General features: G+C 42.2%; 2 protein-coding genes and 1 pseudogene across 3 annotated transcripts in view; all 3 read left to right on the top strand.

Annotated features, from left to right (window-relative positions):
• LOC109500755 (olfactory receptor 10G2) overlaps positions 1–24,662 on the top strand; it is a 51,374-nt gene that overhangs the window by 7,511 nt on the left and 19,201 nt on the right. For both annotated transcript variants that reach the window (XM_023255575.2, XM_045059663.1), the window contains exon 2: positions 16,377–16,482. The gene's annotated coding sequence lies outside the window, so the exon portion shown is untranslated. The remainder of the gene's footprint in view (positions 1–16,376; positions 16,483–24,662) is intronic.
• On the top strand, positions 8,110–9,018 carry LOC109501105 (annotated as a pseudogene).
• LOC101099559 (olfactory receptor 10G2) lies at positions 16,377–21,356 on the top strand. The gene is made up of 2 exons (XM_003987439.6): positions 16,377–16,482; positions 20,117–21,356. Exon 2 carries the CDS (start codon positions 20,135–20,137, stop codon positions 21,170–21,172), a length of 1,038 nt encoding a protein of 345 aa, XP_003987488.5. The 5' UTR covers positions 16,377–16,482; positions 20,117–20,134; the 3' UTR covers positions 21,173–21,356.

The following is a 24,662-nucleotide window of genomic DNA, read 5'->3' as shown; positions in this document are numbered from 1 at the left end:
TTCAAAAATAAATAAATATTAACAAAAACGTTTTTTAAAAAAGAAACGAATTTGCTAGCTTAAAGATTATGACTCAAAATAGTGTTGCCAAACTGCTTTCCGTAATGTTTGCAGGGTTAAGTAATTCACTCATGGTCACTCGGTTAGCAGTTGGTTGAAATGGGATTTGAACCTTTCAAGGCCTACACTCTCAACCACTGTGTCATGCTACGTAGAAGAGATTGAACCAATAAACATCAAGTGGTCTTTAAAGAACAAGAAGTTACAACTATGCACCCCTTGAAGGGAGGGAAATATCTCATTCATTTTTGTATCCACATAGCAAAGTACCTGGCACAAAAGAGGAACTCACTAAATACTTGTTGAATCAATTGACAAAAAAATACTTTTAAAAAGCAACATTGCACATAATAAACATGAAAAGTCTCAAAACTTAGGGGGAAGTTGATCTGTGCATTAAAATCATTGCCCAGGTTTTTATTTTTTATTTTTTTTCCAGTTTTTATTTTTTTTTATTTTTTTTTAATATATGAAATTTATTGACAAATTGGTTTCCGTACAACACCCAGTGCTCATCCCAAAATGTGCCCTCCTCAATACCCATCACCCACCCTCTCCTCCCTCCCACCCCCCATCAGTTTGTTCTCAGTTTGTTCTCAGTTTTTAACAGTCTCTTATGCTTTGGCTCTCTCCCACTCTAACCTCTTTTTTTTTTTTTCCTTCCCCTCCCCCATGGGTTCCTGTTAAGTTTCTCAGGATCCACATAAGAGTGAAACCATATGGTATCTGTCTTTCTCTGTATGGCTTATTTCACTTAGCATCACACTCTCCAGTTCCATCCACGTGGCTACAAAAGGCCATATTTCATTTTTTCTCATTGCCACGTAGTACTCCATTGTGTATATAAACCACAATTTCTTTATCCATTCATCAGTTGATGGACATTTAGGCTCTTTCCATAATTTGGCTATTGTTGAGAGTGCTGCTATGAACATTGGGGTACAAGTGGCCCTATGCATCAGTACTCCTATATCCCTTGGATAAATTCCTAGCAGTGCTATTGCTGGGTCATAGGGTAGGTCTATTTTTAATTTTCTGAGGAACCTCCACACTGCTTTCCAGAGCGGCTGCACCAATTTGCATTCCCACCAACAGTGCAAGAGGGTTCCCGTTTCTCCACATCCTCTCCAGCATCTATAGTCTCCTGATTTGTTCATTTTGGCCACTCTGACTGGCGTGAGGTGATACCTGAGTGTGGTTTTGATTTGTATTTCCCTGATAAGGAGCGACGCTGAACATCTTTTCATGTGCCTGTTGGCCATCCGGATGTCTTCTTTAGAGAAGTGTCTATTCATGTTTTCTGCCCATTTCTTCACTGGGTTATTTGTTTCTCGGGTGTGGAGTTTGGTGAGCTCTTTATAGATTTTGGATACTAGCCCTTTGTCCAATATGTCATTTGCGAATATCTTTTCCCATTCCGTTGGTTGCCTTTTAGTTTTGTTGGTTGTTTCCTTTGCTGTGCAGAAGCTTTTTATCTTCATAAGGTTCCAGTAATTCACTTTAGCTTTTAATTCCCTTGCCTTTGGGGATGTGTCGAGTAAGAGATTGCTACGGCTGAGGTCAGAGAGGTCTTTTCCTGCTTTCTCCTCTACGGTTTTGATGGTTTCCTGTCTCACATTTAGGTCCTTTATCCATTTTGAGTTTATTTTTGTGAATGGTGTGAGAAAGTGGTCTAGTTTCAACCTTCTGCATGTTGCTGTCCAGTTCTCCCAGCACCATTTGTTAAAGAGGCTGTCTTTTTTCCATTGGATGTTCTTTCCTGCTTTGTCAAAGATGAGTTGGCCATACGTTTGTGGGTCTAGTTCTGGGGTTTCTATTCTATTCCATTGGTCTATGTGTCTGTTTTTGTGCCAGCCCAGGTTTTTAAAGAAGTCAGTAGAAACCTTATCAACAAAGGGACAATTGAACTAAAAGGATCAGAATCCCCACTGGACATCAATAGTGTGTACATTAATGTGTGTTGTGTACACTGGGATTCTTCATGAAAGACTAAAGGACATTGAAAATCTGTGCCTTTCTGCCCTTTGCTCTTTCCTCATACCTTTCACTCAAGGGCTGGGCAATGCCCACAGCAGCTTCACAAAGTAGATAGTAACAACTTGCCCCTTTTTGAAATCACTGCTCTGAAGAGTATAGTGATTTGCTGGGGATCCAACGTGATGAGCAGCAGAGTTGAATCCTTTACCTCCTAACTCCTTAATTTCGGCCTCGTCATCTCTGCCATTTCCTCAGAGACACCCCAAGTCTTTTCTCTCTGTTTCCATCTGACTGCTATTTCAGGACTGCAGGCTCAGACCTTGGCAAAGACACGCTTAGAGAAGGCTCCTTTCGCTGAGAGGAACCTGAGTTTTCATCTTACTAGACCATCACCATTTCAGCCTCAAATGGATTTGATCTTGAGCTACCAAAATCTTTTTTTTAATGTTAATTTATTTTTGATAGAAAGAGCATGAGCAGGGAGGGGCAGAGAGAAAGAGGGAGACACAGAATCCGTAGCAGGCTCTAGGCTCTGCACTGTCAGCACAGAGCCCAATGCAGGGCTAAAACTCATGAACCATGAGATCATGACCTGAACCGAAGTTGGACACTTAACTGACTGAGCCACCCAGGTGCCCCCGAGCTGCCAAAATCTTGCTTAGAGGGATCTTGTAGGAGGGAACTCCTTGGCTGTGTCAACTGAATGCCAGGGGCTTAAACCCTAAAGAAGAGACAAGGTAGAAGCTCTTGGAACACACTGAAGTATGACAGCTTTATTTCTCTAATAAAATGGAATATGGTTAAGTTTCAGAGATACCTTATGGCTCGCCCTACCTTCGCATGGCAGATCGGAATTCTGTCCCAAGTCTCCTGCCCTTAGATTTTTCCACTACTCGGCAGTTGCCTCTAGAGAGCTGAGGTAGATTAACTCCTAAATCTCTTTCAGTACATTGTACTTAGTTTTTATTTTTAAGATTTTGTTCTTTGGAGTTTATCATAGTATTTATTTTTTTTTTAAGATTTGATTCTTCATAGTATATTATGATCTTATCTACTTGGTTGCCAACCAAAACAGGAAAGAACCCTCTGAGAAAAAAAGTTGCTCTGAGGTTTTTAAAGGTGGAGAACCAAATGGTGTCTTCTCTGCATACAGAGAAAGCACTCGACAGCGCTTCCCCCATAGGTTACAGGTTTACACAATCTGCACACAGAGTTACGTCCCAGTGAGTGGCACTGGATTGGGAAGCCGAAGGGGAGCAGAGCTCTCATGCTTCAGCTGTACTCTTCCATTTCTTCTCCAGAACAGCCCAAATCTAATATGTATGCTGACTTTCAGAGCACCAGAAAGATAGGCTTTCTCTGGTGGTAATGAGGACTCTGTTGCTTACACAAACAAGCAAAGACTGAATGACCATCTGCCAGTAGAAGAGACTCATTCTTTCTTTGAAAGATTGTATCATATTCAACATTCATTCCACAAACATTTGTGAATGCCTAGCAGGCACTGTGCTAGGCAGAGGGAAGTGATGGTCTAAATCCCTCTCAATCCCAATGGCTTTTTGATGACTAGAAAGAAGGAACAGGTGCTGTGGCAAAATCTAAAAGGTGACAAGTCATAATCCTAGACATTTTGAAGAACCTTGGAGGGTGTATGTATTTGTGGCGTTGAGGGTGCCTTTGTAGAAAGCAACACAATGAAAAAGTATACTGAGTCCTGAGACTGAAGAGAGATTAAAATAATTGTCATAAATTAAGAGTCCTTCTACTAGATGTATAAATACCACACCAAGTAAAGAGGTGGTAAAACTCACCAATTCTCTCCAATTACACAGGGGTGATTTGGCTGGCTCTTAAAATGTTCTTTCTTCCATTTCTTCCATAATCCCTTCTGAAATGAAACAGAAAGAAAACAAACTGATTTGGTCATTAGCAGCTGGTTATCTGTTTAAATAGTCTCACCCTTTTAATGTTGGTCTCTGGATTTTTTTTAATCTCTTTCCTTCTCTGTAAATTTTGCATTTGTCCTTTTCAATACTTCTTCTAACCAAGTATGGTAGAACTAAGCCTACTTGACCTTTCCACTTTAATCAGTAACTACCATGGGCACCATTAGAACTATATTTGAACAGGTTCTAAAATCTTCCACTCAGGAGCGCCTGGGTGGCGCAGTCGGTTAAGCGTCCGACTTCAGCCAGGTCACGATCTCGCGGTCCGTGAGTTCGAGCCCCGTCGGGCTCTGGGCTGACGGCTCGGAGCCTGGAGCCTGTTTCCGATTCTGTGTCTCCCTCTCTCTCTGCCCCTCCCCCGTTCATGCTCTGTCTCTCTCTGTCCCAAAAATAAATAAACGTTGAAAAAAAAAAATTTTTTTTAATAAAAAAAAAATAAAACCTGCCACTCAAAACCATTCCGTCATTCAACAAACAGTTTTATGGAAGGAAAGTACTTATTTTTTGTTAATATAAATAAATTGTATACTTTATGAGATATAAGCTAATATGAATTTAAAGCTTAAAATTTTTTATCAAGAAAATATAAATGTTTTGATCATGGTACTCATGTCACAATGTACACATATATCAAATCATCACATTGTCACTTCAAGTGTATGTAATCTTTACTTGTCTGTCAATTACACCTCAATAAACCTGGGGGGCAGGGGACAGAAAATAGAAAAGTTTCTGTGGAGTTGTGTCAAGTCAAAACCAGTTAGTCTTAGGTTCTATTGTTGTCCTGCTGAACTAACAAGCATTATTGAGTAAAGACCTATTTTGTGAAATAATATATCTAAAAATTTGAATTCTGGGGTGCCTGGCTGCCTCAGTCAGTAAGAGTATGTGACTCTTGATGTCACGATCATGAATTCAAGCCCCGTGTTCCTCATGAAGCCTAAGAAAAAGAAAGGAAGAAAGAGAGAGAGAGAGAGAGAGAGAGAGAGAGAGAGAGAGAGAGAGAAAGAAAGAAAGAAAAAAAGAAAGAAAGAAAGAAAGAAAGAAAACTAATAATAATTTTAAAAATTAGAATTCTGCTCTTTTTTTTCACTCCTTTAACAAACTGATCTATCATAATCCTGGGTACACTTACACAGGTCACTTGACTTTATTTTCGTTATCTGGAACATAGGTACTAATTTGATCTCTTTAATTATTGCGATAGTTAATTTTATATGTCAACTTGGCTAAACCATGGTACCCACTGTATGATCAAATACAGGTCTAGATGTTATTGAGACGGCATGTTTCAAATGCGGTTACCATTTAAATCAGTAGACTTTAAGTAGATTACCTTCCATAATTGGGTGTGCCTCATGCAATCAGTGGAAACCCTTTAAAGAAAAGACTGAAATCCCCAGAAAAAGGAATTCTGCTTCCAGACTCAAGACTGCAAGACTGACGCCTGCCATTTTCCAACCTGCTGATCTGCCATGCACACTTCAGATTTGCCAGGTCCCACAATCTCATGAGCCAATTCCTTAAAATAAATCTCTGTCTCTGTCTCTCTCTCATTCTCTCTCTCTCTCTCTCTCTCTCTCTCTCTCTCTCTATATATATATATATATATATATATATATACATACAATTTAGTTTGATGATAGATGATAGATCAATTGATCGATAGATAAATAGGTAGGTAGGTAGATAGATAGATATGCTATTAGTTATGTTTTTCTGGACAACCCTGACTAATACAATGACCTCCCTTGTAATTGTCTTAAAGATGAGAATGTGGTTTAGGTTTAGGAAAGGTTACATATATAGGAAGACCATTATACCTTTGTCACTCCCAGGAGATAAACTTCTCCTGAAGATCTTATTATATTCTCTCTCCCTCCCTCAACATCTATCTTACCTAAACAACAATAGTCATTATTACTTTACAAAGATGAGACAGATAGAGGGTAGGAAAACTCAGGGTCATCAAACCAAATCAATCAACCCACTTACTTTATGAAACTCTGACTCTCTTTAAAAGACCAAAGCAATATTCCTCAACGTATAATCAGTAACATTCATTCATAGTCTTATCTTGCTTGTTTGAAACAGATTTTCCACTGACATGAAACACTTACCACCTACTCCAAAACCTCCTCATTATTCAGTTGTCCTCTTATACCCTGTTACAGAAGCCCAGGATGGAAAATCCTAGAGCACAAAATTTTACACAGGGTGGATTTCAGGCTTGAAAGCTTTGGGATTTTTATCTGTCAGACATAGGATTTTGAGGTGCTCATTGGATGACTATAATTGAACTTGCCATCAATGAATACTCAGGGGAACTATTATAAGTTTTCCATTTCAATGAATTTCTTGTTATTAGTCTCATTCATTTAGCAGTTTAATAAGTGGACAATAAAACCAGCAGCCTCCAAATGTTGAAGAGTGCCAAACTTTTGGCAATTAGTATGACATCAGTTTGTTTAGCCACCGTACTAATGATTGCAATACACATCAGAGATTCAAAGTCCATTGACAAATGAACCTCACCCATGAATACTAAACAAATTAGTATCAATCCATGGGCTCCCAAAATACCCACTATGCAGCCTGGAACTCACTTAGTTTCCAGAAATAACTGACTCAACACCTCCTCATTTGTCTTTTCTATTGCTTGAGTAAAAAAGTCAAAGCAAAAAAAATACAATCTGCTCTGTACAGATTATCCACATAAGATAACCTCTTTATGTAAGGCAAAAATATCAAGATGTTTGGAACCAGCTAGTTTTTAAATCTCCTTAAAAGATTTTTGACTACCTAAAGGAAAAACAATAATGCATGGTGGAATTTATAATACGCAGAAATAAAATATACAAATATAATAAAAAAGGCTGGGAGGAGGAAAATGGAAGCTTGGAAGGTTCTTATGTTATACAGGCAGTGGTATAATATTATTTTATAATATACTGCTTTAAAGAGTATTCTCTCAATGCTAGAGAAACAGTAAAATAAAGTGGTATCGTTAATAATGTAATAGTAGAGATGAAATAAAATATTTTTAAAAACTGAGTTAATCCAGGGCACCCGGGTGGCTCAGTCAGTTAAGCATCCGACTTCGGCTCAGGGCATGATCTCGCTGTTCATGAGTTCGAGCCCCATGTTGGGCTCTGTGCTGACGACTCAGAGCCTGGAGCCTGCTTCAGATTCTGTGTCCCCCTCGGTCTCCACCCCACTCCTGCTTGTTCTCTGTCTCTGTCTTTCAAAAATGAATAACCATTAAAAAAAAAATCTCACTTAATCTAAATGATAAAAAGAAAAAGAACATAAGAAAAATTAGGTTGGAAAACAAATAGCAAAACGGTAGATTTAAACCAAACCCCATCAATAATCACATTAAATGTAAATGGTCTACCTTATATCTAGAATATGTAAACAACTCTTACAACTCAACAATAAAAAGACAAATAACCAACCTGAGAATGGGCAAAGGATTTAAATTGACATTTTCCCAAAGAAGATACACAAATGGCCAATAAGCCCATGAAAAATTTTTCAACATTATTATCCTTCGGGGAAATGCAAATCAAAGCCACAAGATACCACTTCACATGCACTAGGATGACTATAGTCAAGAGACAGAAAATGACAAGTGTCACAAAGGATGTGGAGAAATTAGAACGCCCAGTAATAATTGGTAGGACTATAAAATGATGCAGGCCTTTTGGAAAATAATTCGGCAGCTCTTCAAAATGTTAAAGACAGGGGCGCCTAGGTGGTGCAGTCGGTTAAGCGTCCGACTTCAGCCAGGTCACGATCTCGCGGTCCGTGAGTTCGAGCCCCGCGTCGGGCTCTGGGCTGATGGCTCAGAGCCTGGAGCCTGTTTCCGATTCTGTGTCTCCCTCTCTCTCTGCCCCTCCCCCGTTCATGCTCTGTCTCTCTCTGTCCCAAAAATAAATAAACGTTGAAAAAAAAAAATGTTAAAGACAGACCTATCATAACCCAGCAGATCCACTCCTACACCCAAGAGAACTGAAAACATATGTCCACACAAAAATTTGTACGTATTCATTGCAGCATCATTCATGCTATCCAAAAAGTGGAAACAACTAAAATGTCTATCAATTGACAGAAGGTTAAAAAAATGCGGTATGTTCATAAAATGGAATATTATTCAGTAATAAGAAAGGAATGAGGTACTGATAGGTGATACAACATGTATCCACCTTTTGCAGTGTAGGAGATGAAGAGACTATGAAGTTTGATGACGTTGAGGAGAAAAGAATACCGAGGCAACAAATGTCACGGGCCCTGGCAGAGTTCCATCATCGCAAAGTCAGTAAACACACAGCAGGCTCTAACCATTTACAGATGCTTCGCCATTACCAGAATCACCAGAACAGTGAGAGTAGGAAAAAGAACAAGGGATGGGTGAGTGCTCCCGAAGTCCAGGCCCAGAAGCACCACCCCTACCTCAGGCCATGGGTGTCACCTTACTATATGTGTAGATTCCATGGGCCTTGACCGGACGATTCCAACGCTCTGGTGCAGGAAGTGATGGAGGATACTGACAACCAGGGTGCAGGACAGCAACGTGGACCAGTAAGACAGAATGTGAATCAGACCTATAGACCATAATGCTTCAGGGCCCCTCTTCACCAAACACAGCCTAGTGAGGACAGCACCGAAAGGGAGATGAGAGCCAAGGTCAGCAGCCATATCGGGGTCAGTACCACAACTTCAGTTACCTCCTCAGATGCCCAGAAAACCCTAAACCACAACATGGCAAAGAGACAAAAGCAGTTGATCCACCAGCTGGAAATTCATCTGTTCCTGAGGCTGAGCAAGGTAGCGCTGAGTAAAAGCCAGCTTAGGACCTCTGCCAAAATCTAGTTTACTCATCCAACCAAAAGAAATGAATATAAAATTCCAGTAAGAAGAAATTTATAAAATATTGGAGCTGATGCTGTAAGTGCTTGCTTTTTTGTCCATGGACCAGATAACTAGAACTATCTGCATTATCTGTGCAGCTTGGGGTTTTTAATATTTTTACCTAAAGCCCTTTACCCTATCTTTTGGGTAATGACAAACAAGTTTTTTTGTATTTGTTGTTTTTTTTTTTTAATGCCTGGTTTTTCTCAATACATCTTTAAAGGTTTTTAAATTGTGGGGTGCCTGGGTGGCTCAGTCAGTTAAGCATCTGACTTCGGCTTGGGTCATGATCTCACCGCTTGTGGGTTCGAGCCCCGTGTTAGGCTCTGTGCTGACAGCTCAGAGCCTGGAGCCTGCTTCGGATTCTGTGTCTCCCTCTCTCTCTCTCTGCCCCTCCCCTGCTTGCACTCTGTTTCTCTCTCTCTCTCTCTCTCTCTCTCTCTCTCTCTCTCTCTCTCTCTCTCAAAAAATAAACATTAAAAAAAAATTTAAAGATTTTTAAATTGTTTCTTATCTGGCCAAGTTGAAATGACTAGGAATCTCACTTTGACTCTGTAACAAAAGTTTGTAACTTGATTTTTTAAGTTAATTGTAATATTGTGATTTATATTAAGAAATACATATTTGGTCTTCATCCCCTTTCCAAGCACAGAGCTCCAAAAATCCTAGGAATTTCCTAAGTGATGAGAACGATAAAGGTGTCTTTTGTATGTTACTAAGGTAACTTTGAAAGCACCGAAGGAGAGGGGAGCTGGTTGCCAGGAGAACCAACCTCGGTTTTTTTGTTTGTTTGTTTCTTAAAGTTTATTTATTTATTTTTGAGAGAGAGAGAGAGAGAGAGGGAGAGGGAGAGCATGAGCTGGGGAGGGACAGAGAGAGAAGGAGAGAAAGAATCCCAAGCAGACTCCATACCGTCAGTGCAGAGCCTGACTCCAGGCTCAATCCCATAAGATCGGGCCCTGAGCCAAAACCAGTCTGACACTTAACTGACTGAGCCACCCAGGCGCCCCAGGAAAACCGACTTTGTAATTAAAGATTTGGAACTTTCAGTACCACTCCCTGACCCCTGGGGAGTGGAGAGGGGCTGGAGGAGCAGGAGCAGGGAAGGGACAGAGAGAGAGGGAGACACAGAATCCAAAGCAGGCTCCAGGCTCTGAGCTGTCAGCACAGAGCCTAACACGGGGCTGGAACTCGTGAACCATGAGATCATGACCTGACCCAAAGTCAGACACTTACCCAACTGAGCCACTCAGTCACCCCTCAAGCTTGCCTTTTTTTTAAATGAGAGCTCACAAATGGAATTATCAGGTAAAAGAAATATGAACATATTAATGGCCTTGATTTGTAATGTCAGATTATTTTCCAACAGGATTATGTCCATCCAAATTCCATCTCACAAAAGTTCATTTTAGGCACCTGGGTGACTCAGTTGAGTGTCTGACTTCGATTCAGGTCATGATCTCATGGTTCATGAGTTCAAGCCCCACATCATCAGGGAGCCCACTTCACATCCTCTGTCCCCCTCTTTCTCTCTGGCCCTCCCCCACTCATGCTTTCTCTCAAAAATAAAAGCATTTTTTTATAAAGTTCATTTTAGGGGCACCTGGGTGGCTCAGTTGGTTAAGTGTCTGACTTTGGCTCAGGTCATGATCTTACAGCTCATGAGTTCCAGCCCTGCATCAGGCTCTGTGCTGACAGCTCAGAGCCTGGAGCCTGCTTCCGATTCTGTTCTCCCACTCTCTGCCCCTCTCCCACTCATGCTCTGTCTCCCCCTCTCTCTCAAAAATAAGTAAACATTAAAAAGGTAATTGAAAGCAAAGAAAAAAGTTCATTTTATTTATTTATTATACTTATTGGGGGTGGGGTAGAGAGTGCATGCATTCAAGTAGGGGAGCAGCAGAAGGAGAGGGAGAGAGAGAATCTCAAGCAGATTCCATGCCCAGCACAGAGCCCCACGTGGGGCTTGATCTCATGACCATGAATCACGACCTGAGCCAAAATCAAGCGTCAGATGCTTAAAGGACTGAGTCACCCAGGTTCCCCTCAAAAGTTAATTTTAAAAATCACAATGAAAACTCACTTCTACCTCACCCAAAGACAATTCTGTTTAATCTTTGATTCCAAACAAATTGTATAATACATGGCTAACTATATCTTATATTAACTTGGAGCAGCCCTCACTTTTGATTTCCAAATAACCTACAATCTGAGCCTCGGAGCTCTGGTCAGCCTCATCGTGTGTGGGGACAAAGCTACATCAATAATCATTTATTTTCTTTTTTTTTTAATTTTTTTTCAACGTTTATTTATTTTTGGGACAGAGAGAGACAGAGCATGAATGGGGGAGGGGCAGAGAGAGAGGGAGACACAGAATCAGAAACAGGCTCCAGGCTCTGAGCCATCAGCCCAGAGCCTGACGCGGGGCTCGAACTCCCGGACCGCGAGATCGTGACCTGGCTGAAGTCGGACGCTTAACCGACTGCGCCACCCAGACGCCCCAATAATCATTTATTTTCTAATCTAGCTAACAGTAGGCTATAATGTTTAACAAACTTCATTGAAAATTTGAAGACAATATAAGGGAATTACAAAGCAGGAAAGGAAAATCTTAAAACTAACTAAAGATTTTTATGATTCTTAATGTCCAATGACCATGCCTTGCCATAGGAATCCCCTACTGGCTCTCTTTCCTCTCCTTGAATTGCAGGATATTGCCTATGCTTATTTTCCCCCCATCTTCTATGGGTGATTATATCCCTGCATTCAAGTGCAAAGCCCTACACCTCATTTCTACCCTGCCTGATAAACTACTAAAGTATATTAAGATTGTATCAATTTCTCAGGAAAGCATGTAATATCCTTGCAAAATCAATCAGAATATTTTTTTTTTCAGCGTTTATTTATTTTTTGGGACAGAGAGAGACAGAGCATGAATGGGGGAGGGGCAGAGAGAGAGGGAGACACAGAATCCGAAACAGGCTCCAGGCTCTGAGCCGTCAGCCCAGAGCCCGACACGGGGCTCGAACTCACGGACCGCGAGATCGTGACCTGGTTGAAGTCGGATGCTTAACCGACTGCGCCACCCAGGCGCCCCTCAATCAGAATATTTAACATCTCATTTTGAAGCATTTGGATCTGGATTTCCAAAGTTCAGGGTCTCCCCAAAAAGACTGAGTATCACCACAGTGGTCTCTCCTGAGCAAATAATCTACCCCATATACAAACTCCATCTTGCAGCCTTTAATCCACAACCAAGAGTTGTCAGGATTTCGCCTTCCACAAACCAGAGAAGAGAGAAATACTGAGATCCAGTCCCAGAACCCCTGGCACATAACATTTAGTGAAAGTTCAGGATTAGAAGTGAAATACCTAGGGACGCCTGGGTGGCTCAGTCAGTTAAGCATCTGACTCTTGATTTTGGCTCAGGTCATGATCTCACAGTGATGGGATCGAGTGGCGCATCAGGCTCAGTGCTGGGGGTGGGGCCTGCTTAAGATTCTCTCTCTATTCCTTCTCTCTCTCTCCCCTCTGGCCCTCTTTCGTGCTCTCTCTCTCTCAAACCAAAAACAAAAAGAAGTGAAATAGCTAACACTTATATACCGCTGAGTATGTAAGTTACATGTTACCTAGGTAGGTAGGTAGAAATAGAGATAAACATACATAGTTATAACTCACAACAACCCATGAGCCAGGGACTATTACTATTACTATTCTCATTGTATAAGTGAGGAAACTAAATCAAAGAGAAAGTGACTTACTCAAGACCACCCAGCTAGAAAAAAGCAAATTCAAATCCAGGCAGTCTACTCCCAAAGTCCCCAGTCGTAACTCACAGCAGGCATCCACTCAGGAAATACAGTTTCTCACTGCCACGGTCACCTGTGAAGTTGGGTGCCGCTGAAGAGGCCTCGTAGCCACCGCGTGTCTCACGGGCACAGAGGGCAGAGGCAGAGTCTGTCCTCTGCAGCTCGGCCAGGAGGAGGTAACTGGATGCATCAGAGCCACCAAGGAACGAAGGAAAACCACCTCTCCTCTCCCAACCATCCAGAACACTTCAGACACACGTGTGGGGGCTCCGCTGCCACGTTGCTGGTACCAATCCGGCCCGCCCAAGCCAGACGTCCGGTTCGTGCGCTTGGCCCGCACAGAGGCTCCTTCCAGAGCCGTCCCCTCCGTGGGCTGCTGAACGCCTTGTCCCGCAGCGCCTGTGAGAACACGCGGGTCCTTGGCAGGGCAGCGCTCCTGGGAGCCACAGCGTTATTGAAAAGGAGAACACTGCCACCGCTGGAGGAGTTCCTCAGACGGACACAAGTGACAGTGAAGCGGCAACGGTAGTGATCTTAGTCGTAGCAGCAGCCACGGTAGCAGTAGTAAGATGGGGACGGTTAGCACCACTTCAGGAAAATGTGGATCAGAAAAGACTCCTTCATTACAAAGACCAGAGGTGGCAAGCATTCAGCCGGTAGAAAATTATTTTGAAACCCCCCTGCAGAGTTCGCTACTGACTCGAGCCTTCCTTCCCACCGTCAGGCAAACATGAAGAAGGAAATCTCCCCACATCTGCTGCGGGACACCCCGGGCCAGGCACTGCATCCCCGGTGCCTGAGCCGCTGGAACCGGCGGCAGAAGGTCCGTGGCCTCCCTGGGGCTGAGGGAGGAAAACCCAATCTGGATGCAAAACCCAGAAGAAACACCAGGGTGGGAAGCTCCTCTCTTGACAGGTGACTTTCAGCTTCCTTTAAGCAGTTGCGGGTTCCCTTAGAGCAGTGTCCTCGCGGGAACGTTTTCTACTGGTGAATCCACAGGCTGTAGTCCAGGAGATTCTGTGAACACTGAACAGTAGAATGTTGTGTAAAAAACAGAGATGACAAGTGGGAAGAATAACACAGGGAGAGGCAGAAGTGGTCCATTTCTCCATAATAAGAGTTTCTCTTCTCCCAAGGCAGGAGAATATGGAAACAGGGGTGTGATCAGACTTGCGTTATGCACATTGTGTGTGTTTGGGGAGGTGGGGGGAATAGGGATGGTGATGGTGGTGTTTGTAGCAGTGTGGAAGAGATGGGAGAATTTTACTACCAGCAATCAGGTATTTTTATTTAATCTCAAGAAATACAATATGTTCATCTGTACATATGTATGAATCTAGAGAAAGAAACAGAAAGACAAAGGAAACTATTAACTTTAGTTGCTTTACTTTAGAAGGCTAGAATTAAAAGCAAGGGGTGAGGGGCATCTGGGTGTCTTAGTCAGTTGGGCCTCTGACTTGGGCCCAGGTCGTGATCTCTTGGCTTTTGAGTTTGAGTCCTGTGTCTGGCTCCCGGCTCTCAGCATGGCACCCACTTTGGGCTTTGGATCCTCTGTCTCCCTTGCTCTCTGCCCCTACCCTTCCTTCTCTCTTCCTCTCTCTCTGTCTCTCTCTCTCTCTCTCTCTCTCTCTCTCTCTCTCAGTAAATAAATAAATAAATAAATAAATAAATAAATAAATAAATAATCTTTTAAAAAATCATTCTTTTAAAAAATTTTTTTAATGTTTATTTATTTTCGAGAGGGAGAGACACAGAGTACAAGCAGAGGAGGGGCAAAGAGAGAGGGAGACACAGAATCTGAAGCAGGCTCCAGACTGAGCTGTCAGCACAGAGCCTGACGCGGGACTCAAACTCACAAACAATGGCAACGACCTGAGCCAAATGAGCTCCCAAAAAATATTCTTTTAAAAAAAGATAATACTGTCATCTTGTGGCCAGATGTAACATTGCAACTTTATACACACGTGCGCACACACACACACACACACACACACACGCACTAAACATTTTCTTCCTTATTAATTTAGAACTAAAAAGAATCTTAGAAATCATTCCGTCTCTGTTCAGACCCATCATTTTACAGTGAAGGCTCTTGAAGTTTATATCCCTCTCCAGGCTTCATTTCTTCACATTTAGCCAGTTGCCCAGTATTACTCAGATTAACATTAACTTTTATAAAATAAATACATAAATATCCAACGTTATTCGCACTGGCGTATGCTGCCAATGCCTGCACCTGCATGTGAGAATCAATATGATAGCAAATCAACTTTTGGTAACTTTAAATCTGAGATTCATGTTTGAAAGCATGGCTTTTTTTCTCTGTCCATAGTATTTAATACGTGTGGTAGTTTCTCTTATTCATTCATTTTTTAAGTTATTTATTTATTTTGAGAGAGAGAGTGCATGCACAAGCAGGGGTGGGGGGCAGAGACAGAGAGAGAGACAGAGACAGAGAGAGAGAGAGAGAGAGAGAGATAAAGAGAATCCCAAGCAGGTTCCACTCTGTTAGAGCAGAGCCCAATGTGGGACTTGAACCCACAAACTGTGAGATCATGCCTGAGCCTAAAACAAGAGTCAGAGGCTTAACCGACTGAGCCACCCAGGCACCTCTCTTATTCATTCATTTAAAAGTATTCGTTGAGAACCTACTATGTACCAGGCACTGTGCTAGTGTTAAGGATCGCACAGTGAGCAAAACTCTCGCCTGTCATGGAGCCTACATTCTAGCGAAGGAAGACAAACAATAAATAAGCAAATGAAAAATACAATAGGAACAGGTGGGGAGGATCAAGAGAGACCTCACTGAATAGATGACATTGGAACAGAAACCAGAAGACATGACATGGGTCCCCTGATGGATATTTGGGGGAGAGAGCTGATCAACTGAGACTTCATAACACCACTAAGAAATTGGAGGTCATTCAAAACTATACTGACAAGGTTATTCCCCACAGCCCCCTTTCCCGAGATCTAAGAGAAAGGTTTCCTGCTCTCTCTCAAAATAACCTAATGAGGATTTGGGGAGGGAAGATCTCATTAGGGAAATACCTTAGAGCAAGATTTCCCCTGAGGTTGGAATTTTTTCTTCATATCTCTTAACAGCGTGCGGGTTTTTTTTTTTCCTTCTAATCAAAGCTGCAGAGCCAATAGCTGATGAAAACCAATGTAAAATATGACTCAAGAGGTATAGGAGTCACACTCATCAAAGAGCCCGGAAAGGCAGCGGCTCTCAGAGATTCTGAACACTTATTTGCCAGGAAAAACTCCTGAAAGATTCCTAAAGCCTTCACCCAAACAGATGCAGAGCCCCTTACCACAAGCCAGACTGACTGTCTGAAGCACAACTCCCTGGCTGCTGGACCATTCGGCTCGAGGACAGCCAGCCTTCTCCACAACTTTGTAGCTCCGTCCAGTGAATCCAAGCCGATGGAAAAGCAGTCCTAAAACCCGCTCCATTCAAACTACAGTCACCAACTAATCTTGGAACTTTAAGATTTTCTATTATTTCACCAAGTGTTAAATCGATCAGTTTCTCCATCTGCGTCCTCAATTCTTTCCCAAACTGCTAGAATCAAGCTCCTTCTTTCCAAATGTAAGGAATTTCTTTTTGCGATGAGAAAAATACTCAGAAGAATCTTAACAACATTTTCTTTTCATTTTCTCTTTTTAGGGCACAGCTGGGCAGTGACAGAGTCACAGAGGTCGTGAAGAAGATTCTTTGGTAATTGTGCAAACATAAGCCAGATTCGTGACCTTTCTGTTCTTCGGGACACCAGGTACCTCGCCTTAAGCAAGGCTTGTTTTTAAAAATCTTTGGGAGAACAGGATGCACTGCTGTGAGAATAGATAAAATATGCCAAGGCCACCCCAAACTCTCTGCAGTTCGCCTGCTCTGCTCTGGCTCTACCAGAATGTCTAACTGTGCATGAGTATAAAGGAAGAGGAATCTTTTCCAGAAACAGATTTGGGTTGGGTCTTGTCCCAAGGGTAAAGGTCCTTTGATCCTAATTGTGTCTGACACAACACTACCAGTCTTCATTCCTCATCTTCAAGAATTTCCTAACTGTCCCCTCCTGACCCAAATCCCAGAGCTAGCTAGCTAGAGGCTTGCCCTCCCCTGAGCTGCTGCTCCAATGGAAAGGCACTCACTGCAAGAGATGTGCTCACAATGGGGCGCCTGGGTGGCTCAGTCAGTTAAGCGTCTGACTTCGGTTCATGATCTCACGGTTCATGAGTTGAGCCACCAGTCAGGCTCTGTGCTGACAGCTCAGATTCAGACTGTCCCCTCTCTTTCTGCCCCTCCCCCCACTCACACTCTGTCTCTCTCTCAAAAATAAATAAACAAACGTTTAAAAAATTTAAAAAAAACAAACAAACCATAGAGAGAGACGTGCTCACACCAAACTGGCCTGATTTGGGGGCTAGCGGGAGGATACAGAAAGTAGCCCATCCCATGATCCCACAGCTCCATAGAATTCTTACCCCACCTGTCTTTATCTTCTCAGTGCCGCTCTTTCACCCCATGGCTTCTGAGCTGACAGCACAGAGCCCAACCTGGGGCTCGAATTCACAAACAGTGAGGTGATGACCTGAGCTGAAGTCAGACACTTAACCAACTGAGCCACCCAGATGCCCCTAAAACTGGGGAAACTTTAAAATACTTTGCTTATCGGGCTCCTGGGTGGCTCAAGTCAGTCGAGGGTCCAACTCTTGGTTTCAGCTCAGGTCATGATCTCTCCCTTTTGTGAGTTCGAGCCACTCACCCGGCTCTGTGCTGGCAGTGTAGAGCTTGCTTGGGATTCTCTCTCCCCTTCTCTATCTGCCCCTCCTGCACTCTCACTGTCTTCGTCTCTCTCAAAATAAATAAATAAACTTAAAAAAAGTAAAATAAAATACTTTGCTTATCTAATTAGCTAGGGTAGATGCGGTGAAATTGTTTTTAATTTTTTGAAAAATTTTCAGTCCGCCACTTCCCTTACTTTAAATAACCTAAATTTCCACAGCTGAAAACAGGAGTGGACCCAAAGCAAAATGACACAGAAAGCTGATGGGGTAGAGGGTGAACGGGGCGGGGGGGGGGGGGGGGGTGGAGGGGGATGGAGTATGGCCAGACTATTTTCCTCTCGCTCGTCAAGAGATCTGATCCTTCTTCAAACTTACTTCCTGTTTCTCCAAAAATCCACTGGAAATCTACTCAGCCAACCTCTCTGCACCACAGATTGCCCACCTCTGCAACCTCTGACCACCACACCCCAAGTCAAAACCACCATCCTCTGTCTTGTCTGCCTAGAAAAGTAACCCCCTTTCTAACCCACCAGCTGTAACACGCCTCAGTTTCCTGATCTCACCAAGCAGAGCCCCCAGAATCTAGAGACCAAAAGGTTACAGCAGGGCACCTGGAAAAAGTGGAGCCTGGTTTATGCACAACAAATGAGAAAAATCAGACTAGCAAGGCAGATAAATTAGAGAGGATTTTTCACTATACATAAATATGCATTATAGAAATCCGTTAAATAAATCCCCCAGTGGCACCATTCTATTAATTATTTATACAAAATTTTACTTTCATTTAAAAAATCTCAGGATTACATCACTTGCCTAAGTGGCAGCACACTAATATTATGTCTGTATTGACAACAAAATTACTTTGGCTCATAATTACTGTTTTATGTGTAATCTTAATCCCAACTATTTCTATCTTTTCTGTATACTCTACCCAAAAAAAGAACTAGTCTTCCCATTTATTTTCAAATAAATCAAGGCGCCCTCCTAAAACTCAGGCAGTAAAAATTTGATATTTCTTCTTTCTCTGTGGGCAGAGGGCACGCTTAACATTTTCTATGGACCCTGAACTGAAGAGCCAGGTATATTAAGTATTATTATTACTATTAATAGCTCCTAAATCTTAATATGTGAATTAAGTTACTTTTAAAAATAACCAAGATAAAATCTCTCGGGGAAATTTCCTGGTGGAGATTAAAGGATTAAACTTGTTAATACTCACATGTTATTTATAATTAATCTGTTACCATTTAAATTGCTCTCTGCAAATAGTCATTTAAATTACAAAGATACTATAGTTAAATGGCAGATGAATCCATCTCAAACCTGAGTGTGGGGAGAAAAATCTTTATCAAATAGTCTCTTCAACAAATACGTGTCATGCCTCTATCTTTTCTTATCATCTGGACCAGGAACTTCAAATTCTCTCAAGGTCTTTAGAGAGAGTTACTGTACAGTTGACTTTATATATATACACACACACACACACACACACAAATATATGTGTATGTATATATATGCATATAAAATATATATGTATATATATTATATATATTATATATATATATGCCATGTATATATTCACACACATACACACTAAAGATCAAGTCCTGCATTAACCAATGCTATTATAATAAACAATAAAAATTACTCTATAACCCCATACAAAAACATACAATTCCAAACCAATGGACCACATCAATCAACCAATAAATCTAAATAATATCCTAGAGCAATAAAAAACAAGAGTGGCCCTTGGAGTTTGTTATAATAAAACTAAACGCATAAGAATGAGATGTTCGCTAGTCAGTGGGTGGGTCCAAGGATTAGACAAACAAGATACAGCAGAGAAAGAAACACTATGTCTGTTCGGTGGGGTTTGGCAACATCCATTCCCATTAGCCATTCAGTCATTCAGAAAATAAATGACCACGTTTACTGTGTTAGATGGGATGACTAATAGGGGAGACAAATAAGAAACTGGACAATAGTAGTAGAATGTGATCCATGCTCTGAGAAATATAAGCATGGTCCTCAGGAATCGGGAAAGTCTTTTTGCAGATAAGAGTCTCCCAACTTAGTCCTGAAGGGAAAGTGAGCATTACCCAGGTGAAGGGAACAGAGAAGGTATGGTGTGCATAGGCTCCCAGTCCTTTGAACTGAACACTAAGAAGGAATTGCAAGGGGTGTGACCGAGTGGCAAATAAGGGACATACAATGAACATGTTTGCATGCTATGGTGAGGAGATGGGATTCTAGCTGAGGCACTGCAATGATGGGAAGTGGAGGGAAAAGTAAGTTTGGTCATTGTGGGAAATGTCTTCCACACTGCTCTGCCTTAACCTGACTCAGCCCCTCTTCAGTGGTTGGGCTTTTTGTTTGGAGTTATTGGTCCTTCTCTATCATTCACATGTCCCCCTGTGCTTTGATCTGCCGAATTCTGCTCTCAGTATCTCCCAATCAATCAAAGATTCCATCCATCTAGGAAGCTAACCAGTCTCTGGACAGTTTCTTTTATAAAGTGAACCAAAATAGTTGATGGCAACGCCACCTCTTCTTTAAAATAAAAATAAGTAAATAAAAATTGTTTAAAAGTTGTGGCAGTTTCCTGTTTATCTCATTACTCAGGCAGGCATTAACCATCAGATGAAACCATTCTCTCACCACCTCCTGTGGATATTTCCCTGGTCTGACTTCACCACTCATCCCGACATACTACAGAAAGACATGAGAGAGACCAAAAACACATCCCTGGACACCGTCGTGACAGGCTTCATTCTCCTGGGCTTACCTCACCCCCCCAGTCTGAGGACCCTCCTCTTCCTGGTCTTCTTCATCATTTACATCCTGACTCAACTGGGGAACCTGCTCATTCTGCTCACCGTGTGGGCTGACCCAAAGCTCCACGCTCGCCCCATGTACATTCTTCTGGGCGTGCTCTCATTCCTGGACATGTGGCTCTCCTCAGTCATTGTCCCTCGGCTAATATTGGATTTTACTCCTGCCAGCAAGGCAATGCCCTTTGGTGGCTGTGTGGCTCAACTGTATTTCTTTCACTTCCTGGGCAGCACCCAGTGTTTCCTCTACACCTTGATGGCCTACGACAGGTACCTGGCAATATGCCAGCCCCTGCACTACCCCGTGCTCATGAATGGGAGGTTATGCACCATCCTCGTGGCTGGGGCTTGGGTGGCCGGCTCCATCCATGGGTCTGTCCAGGCCACCCTGACCTTCCGTCTGCCATACTGTGGGCCCAACCAAGTGGATTACTTTATCTGTGACATCCCTGCAGTATTGAGACTGGCCTGTGCTGACACGACCGTCAATGAGCTTGTGACCTTTGTGGACATTGGGGTGGTGGCTGCCAGTTGCTTCATGTTAATTCTGCTCTCCTACGCCTGCATAGTCCGCGCCATCCTCAAGATACGCACTGCTGATGGGCGGCGCCGAGCCTTCTCCACCTGCGGCTCCCACCTAACCGTGGTCACAGTCTACTATGTCCCCTGCATTTTCACCTACCTCAGGGATGGCTCCAAGAGTCCCCTGGATGGGGCAGTGGCTGTGTTTTACACTGTTGTCACTCCATTACTGAACCCCCTCATCTATACCCTGAGGAACCAGGAAGTGAAGTCTGCTCTGAAGAGAATAACAGCAGGTGGAAAGGCCACCAGAGAAAACAAGTAACTACAGGCCCAGGGACTTCCTGCCTCACCATTGCTACCATACCTCTCGGCTTCTGCTGCGTGTGGCAAACGTTCCATAAACTGCTACCTTACACTGAACTGAATTTAATTCTATTGAGAAGAGACTTCTGAACTCCTTGTATTCATAATCTTTTCTTCTCATTAAATTGGTTCAAATTGTTTGACATTATTTGTTTAGAAACAAATGGACGCATTACTTCTACCCCTTGGCTACCTTGTGAGATATGAAAATGCTTTAGGAAAGGCTGAAGAGGATGAGAATGTGACAACAACTTTGGAAGTCTGTTCTGCCAGAAAATTCGACATTCTCTTTGCCCCTAAACCCTAGACTTCTATAGCTTCAATGTTTCTTTGCTTATGCATGGCATTAACATTCCCCAGCACTTCAACTTGAAAATACTGGATCATGTATGAAGTTCCCTTCCTGTTCCTCACTGTCCCCATGTGCTGAGACACCAAATTCTGTCCCCTCCACTTTTACAATGTCTCTCTTGATGTCCTGACTAGTCTTTTGTCTTCTTCCTCCTCATCCACACCATAGGGAAAATTACTCTTCTGAAATGTACAAGCTATAGGACTCTCCAGTGAATGTAAAAATAAAGGCAGGTTCCTCAATCTGGAGTTCAAAGTGCAAAAAATCTGAACCCAACATACCTTATCTCCCAAGATGTCTCTACCCTCTCTTCCCTCCCCCATCCTGACTGATTTACTGCAGGCCTCAAGCATGCCCAGGGCTTGCCTGCCACAAGCTTTCCCCTCTACCAAGAATACACACCCATCAAAATTCATATTGTCCAGTCTTTTAAGGACTTTTTTTAGAGAGTGTGAAGCTATGTCATCCAAATTTTAAAACTCTTCTTTTTTTAATTAGAATATTTGTACCTTCTTTTTTTGTATTTGAATGTAGTTGACACACAATGTTACATTAGTTTCAGGTGTACAGCATAGTGATTCAAGAAGTCTATACATTATTCTGTACTCACTGTGAGCATAGCTCCCATCTGTCACCATTCAGCACTATTTCAATATCATTGGCTATTCCCTGTGCTGTGTTTTTATTCTCATGACTTTTTCATTCCATAACTGGAAGCCTGTATCTCCCACTCCCCTTCACCCATGTTACCCATCCTCCCACCCCTTCCCTCTGGCAACCATTAGTGTGTTCTCTGTGTTTATAGGTCTGATTCTGCTTTTTGTCTGTTTGTTTACTCATGTGTAAAACTCCTCTTAATGAAGATCTTGGCCTTTATGTTTCTTCCAACCGACCTCCCTCACCACCCTGTACCCTTCAAAACACATGCAAAGAACTCTTAAGACATTTGGATGGATTATACCAATTTCCCAAAAGGAAATGGATGGCCCACTCAAAACAGGATAATTTGAGAAGGGTTTCTTGACATAGGAGCTATTTACAAAGATACGGGAGTAGAGGAACCACAAGGAAAAGCTGATGAACCTGGGGCTTAGTAACACTCCAACTATTTACCATCCCTAGGCAAGAAGGGACAAGGGAGGGAACAATTAGGAGAACCTGGAAAAAAAGGGTCACATAACTCACACATGCCTTCTCCTCTGGAGTATTAACACACTTGTAGATATCCCTGTAGACACTAGGTTTTCCTAACAATGTACTCTTGTTGATGATACCATTTTACACCACCTGAGGTAGGGTGTACTCTTGTTGGTGAGAGCATTTTCCTCCACCACTCATTTGGTTTATTTTTCTTAGGAACTAAAACTAAAGAGAGGTTAACTGCCACCATGAGAACATACTCGAGACATCTGAGTATCAATGTGGTCCTAGAAACTCCACAAACATGAGGACTAAAAAATAACTGGACAATAGGATGTTGTATCTTGAGGTGCTTGGGTGGCTCAGTCAGTTGAGCATCTGACTCTTGATTTAGGCTGAAGTCATAATCCCAGGGTCATGGGAATGAACCCTGCATTGGGCTCCACAATGAGTATGGAGTCTGCTTGGGATTCCCTCTCCCCCTCTGCCCCTTCCCTGTGCTTGCTCTCTCTCTCTGTGAAATAAAAATAATAATAATAAAAAACTTAAATTTTTTTTTAATTTTATTTTTTATTTTTTAAATTTACATCCCAGTTAGTTAACATATAGAGCAACAATGATTTCAGGAGTAGATTCCTTAGTGCCCCTTACCCATTTAGCCCATCCCCCCTCCCACAACCCCTCCTGTAACCCTCAGTTTGTTCTCCATATTTATGAGTCTCTTCTGTTTTGTCCCCCTCCCTGTTTTTATATTATTTTTGTTTCCCTTCCCTTATGTTCCCTTATGTTTTGTCTGTTAAAAGTCCTCATATGAGTGAAGTCATATGATTTTTGTCTTTCTCTGACTGACTAATTTCACTCAGCATAATACCCTCCAGTTCCATCCACATAGTTGCAAATGGCAACATTTCATTCTTTTTGATTGCCTAGTAATGCTCCATTGTATATATATATCACATCTTCTTTATCCATTCATCCATCGATGGACACTTGGGCTCTTTCCACACTTTGGCTATTGTTGATGGTGCTGCTATAAACATGGGGGTGCATGTGTCCCTTCGAAGCAGCACACCTGTATGCCGTGGATAAGTGCCTAGTAGTGCAATTGCTGGGTCATAGGGTAGTTCTATTTTTAGTTTTTTGAGGAACCTCCGTACTGTTTTCCAGAGTGGCTGCACCAGCTTGCATTCCCAACTTTAAAAAAAAAAATTTTTAAAGGAGCATTGTACCTTGTTCAACAAGGAGTATAGAAAGCACAAAAGTTCCAAAGCAAAGGACACAGAAGCTGGGTTCATCCTCAAGTACTTGACAAGATCAAGAGATGCTCAAAATTCAGAGCTCAGGAAGCTTCACTCTAAACATCATGGAAGATACTCAGACAAGATGCACTCCAATTCTTCTCCACCCTGAGAACATGTTTTAGACTGTGAGATTGTATCAGAACATCCTGTGGAGCCAGGGTTTGAACTTGGAATTATCTGATTCCCAAGTCCATACAAAACTAGTGTTCTTTGAATGTGACAACTGAGCTGAGTTCCCAGTTGGACCCACAGTACAACAGTTTCCTCTCGGACTGCAGGTCCAAGACCCCCGGTGGATGCCTGAAACCACAGATAGTACCAAACTCTATACATATATTTTTTCCTATGCAGACATACTATGATAAAGGTTAATTTATAAATTAAGCACAGTAAGAGATTAACAGCAATAATAAAATAGAATAACAACAATATGCTCTAATAAAAGTTATGTGAATGCATCTCTCTCCCTCTCAAAATATCTTACTGTACTGTGCTCACCCTTCTTCCTCTTGTGATGATGTGAGATGATAAAATGCCTACGTGAAGACATGAAGTGAAGGGGCTGAGGTAGGCATTGTGAGGTAGCATTAGGCTACGACTGATCTCCATACAATAAGTCAAAGGGAGGATCATTTGCTTCTGGACTACGGTTGGCT

Source organism: Felis catus, chromosome B3, assembly GCF_018350175.1.
Source record: "Felis catus isolate Fca126 chromosome B3, F.catus_Fca126_mat1.0, whole genome shotgun sequence".
NCBI classification, from domain to species: domain Eukaryota; kingdom Metazoa; phylum Chordata; class Mammalia; order Carnivora; family Felidae; genus Felis; species Felis catus.
Note: the sequence above shows the minus strand (reverse complement) of the source record. Positions and strands in the feature narration are given on the sequence as shown.

What these genes read in the sequence shown, in the direction of transcription:
- LOC101099559 (XM_003987439.6), top strand. Translation starts at nt 20,135, where the DNA reads ATGAAACCATTCTCTCACCACCTCCTGTGGATATTTCCCTGGTCTGAC.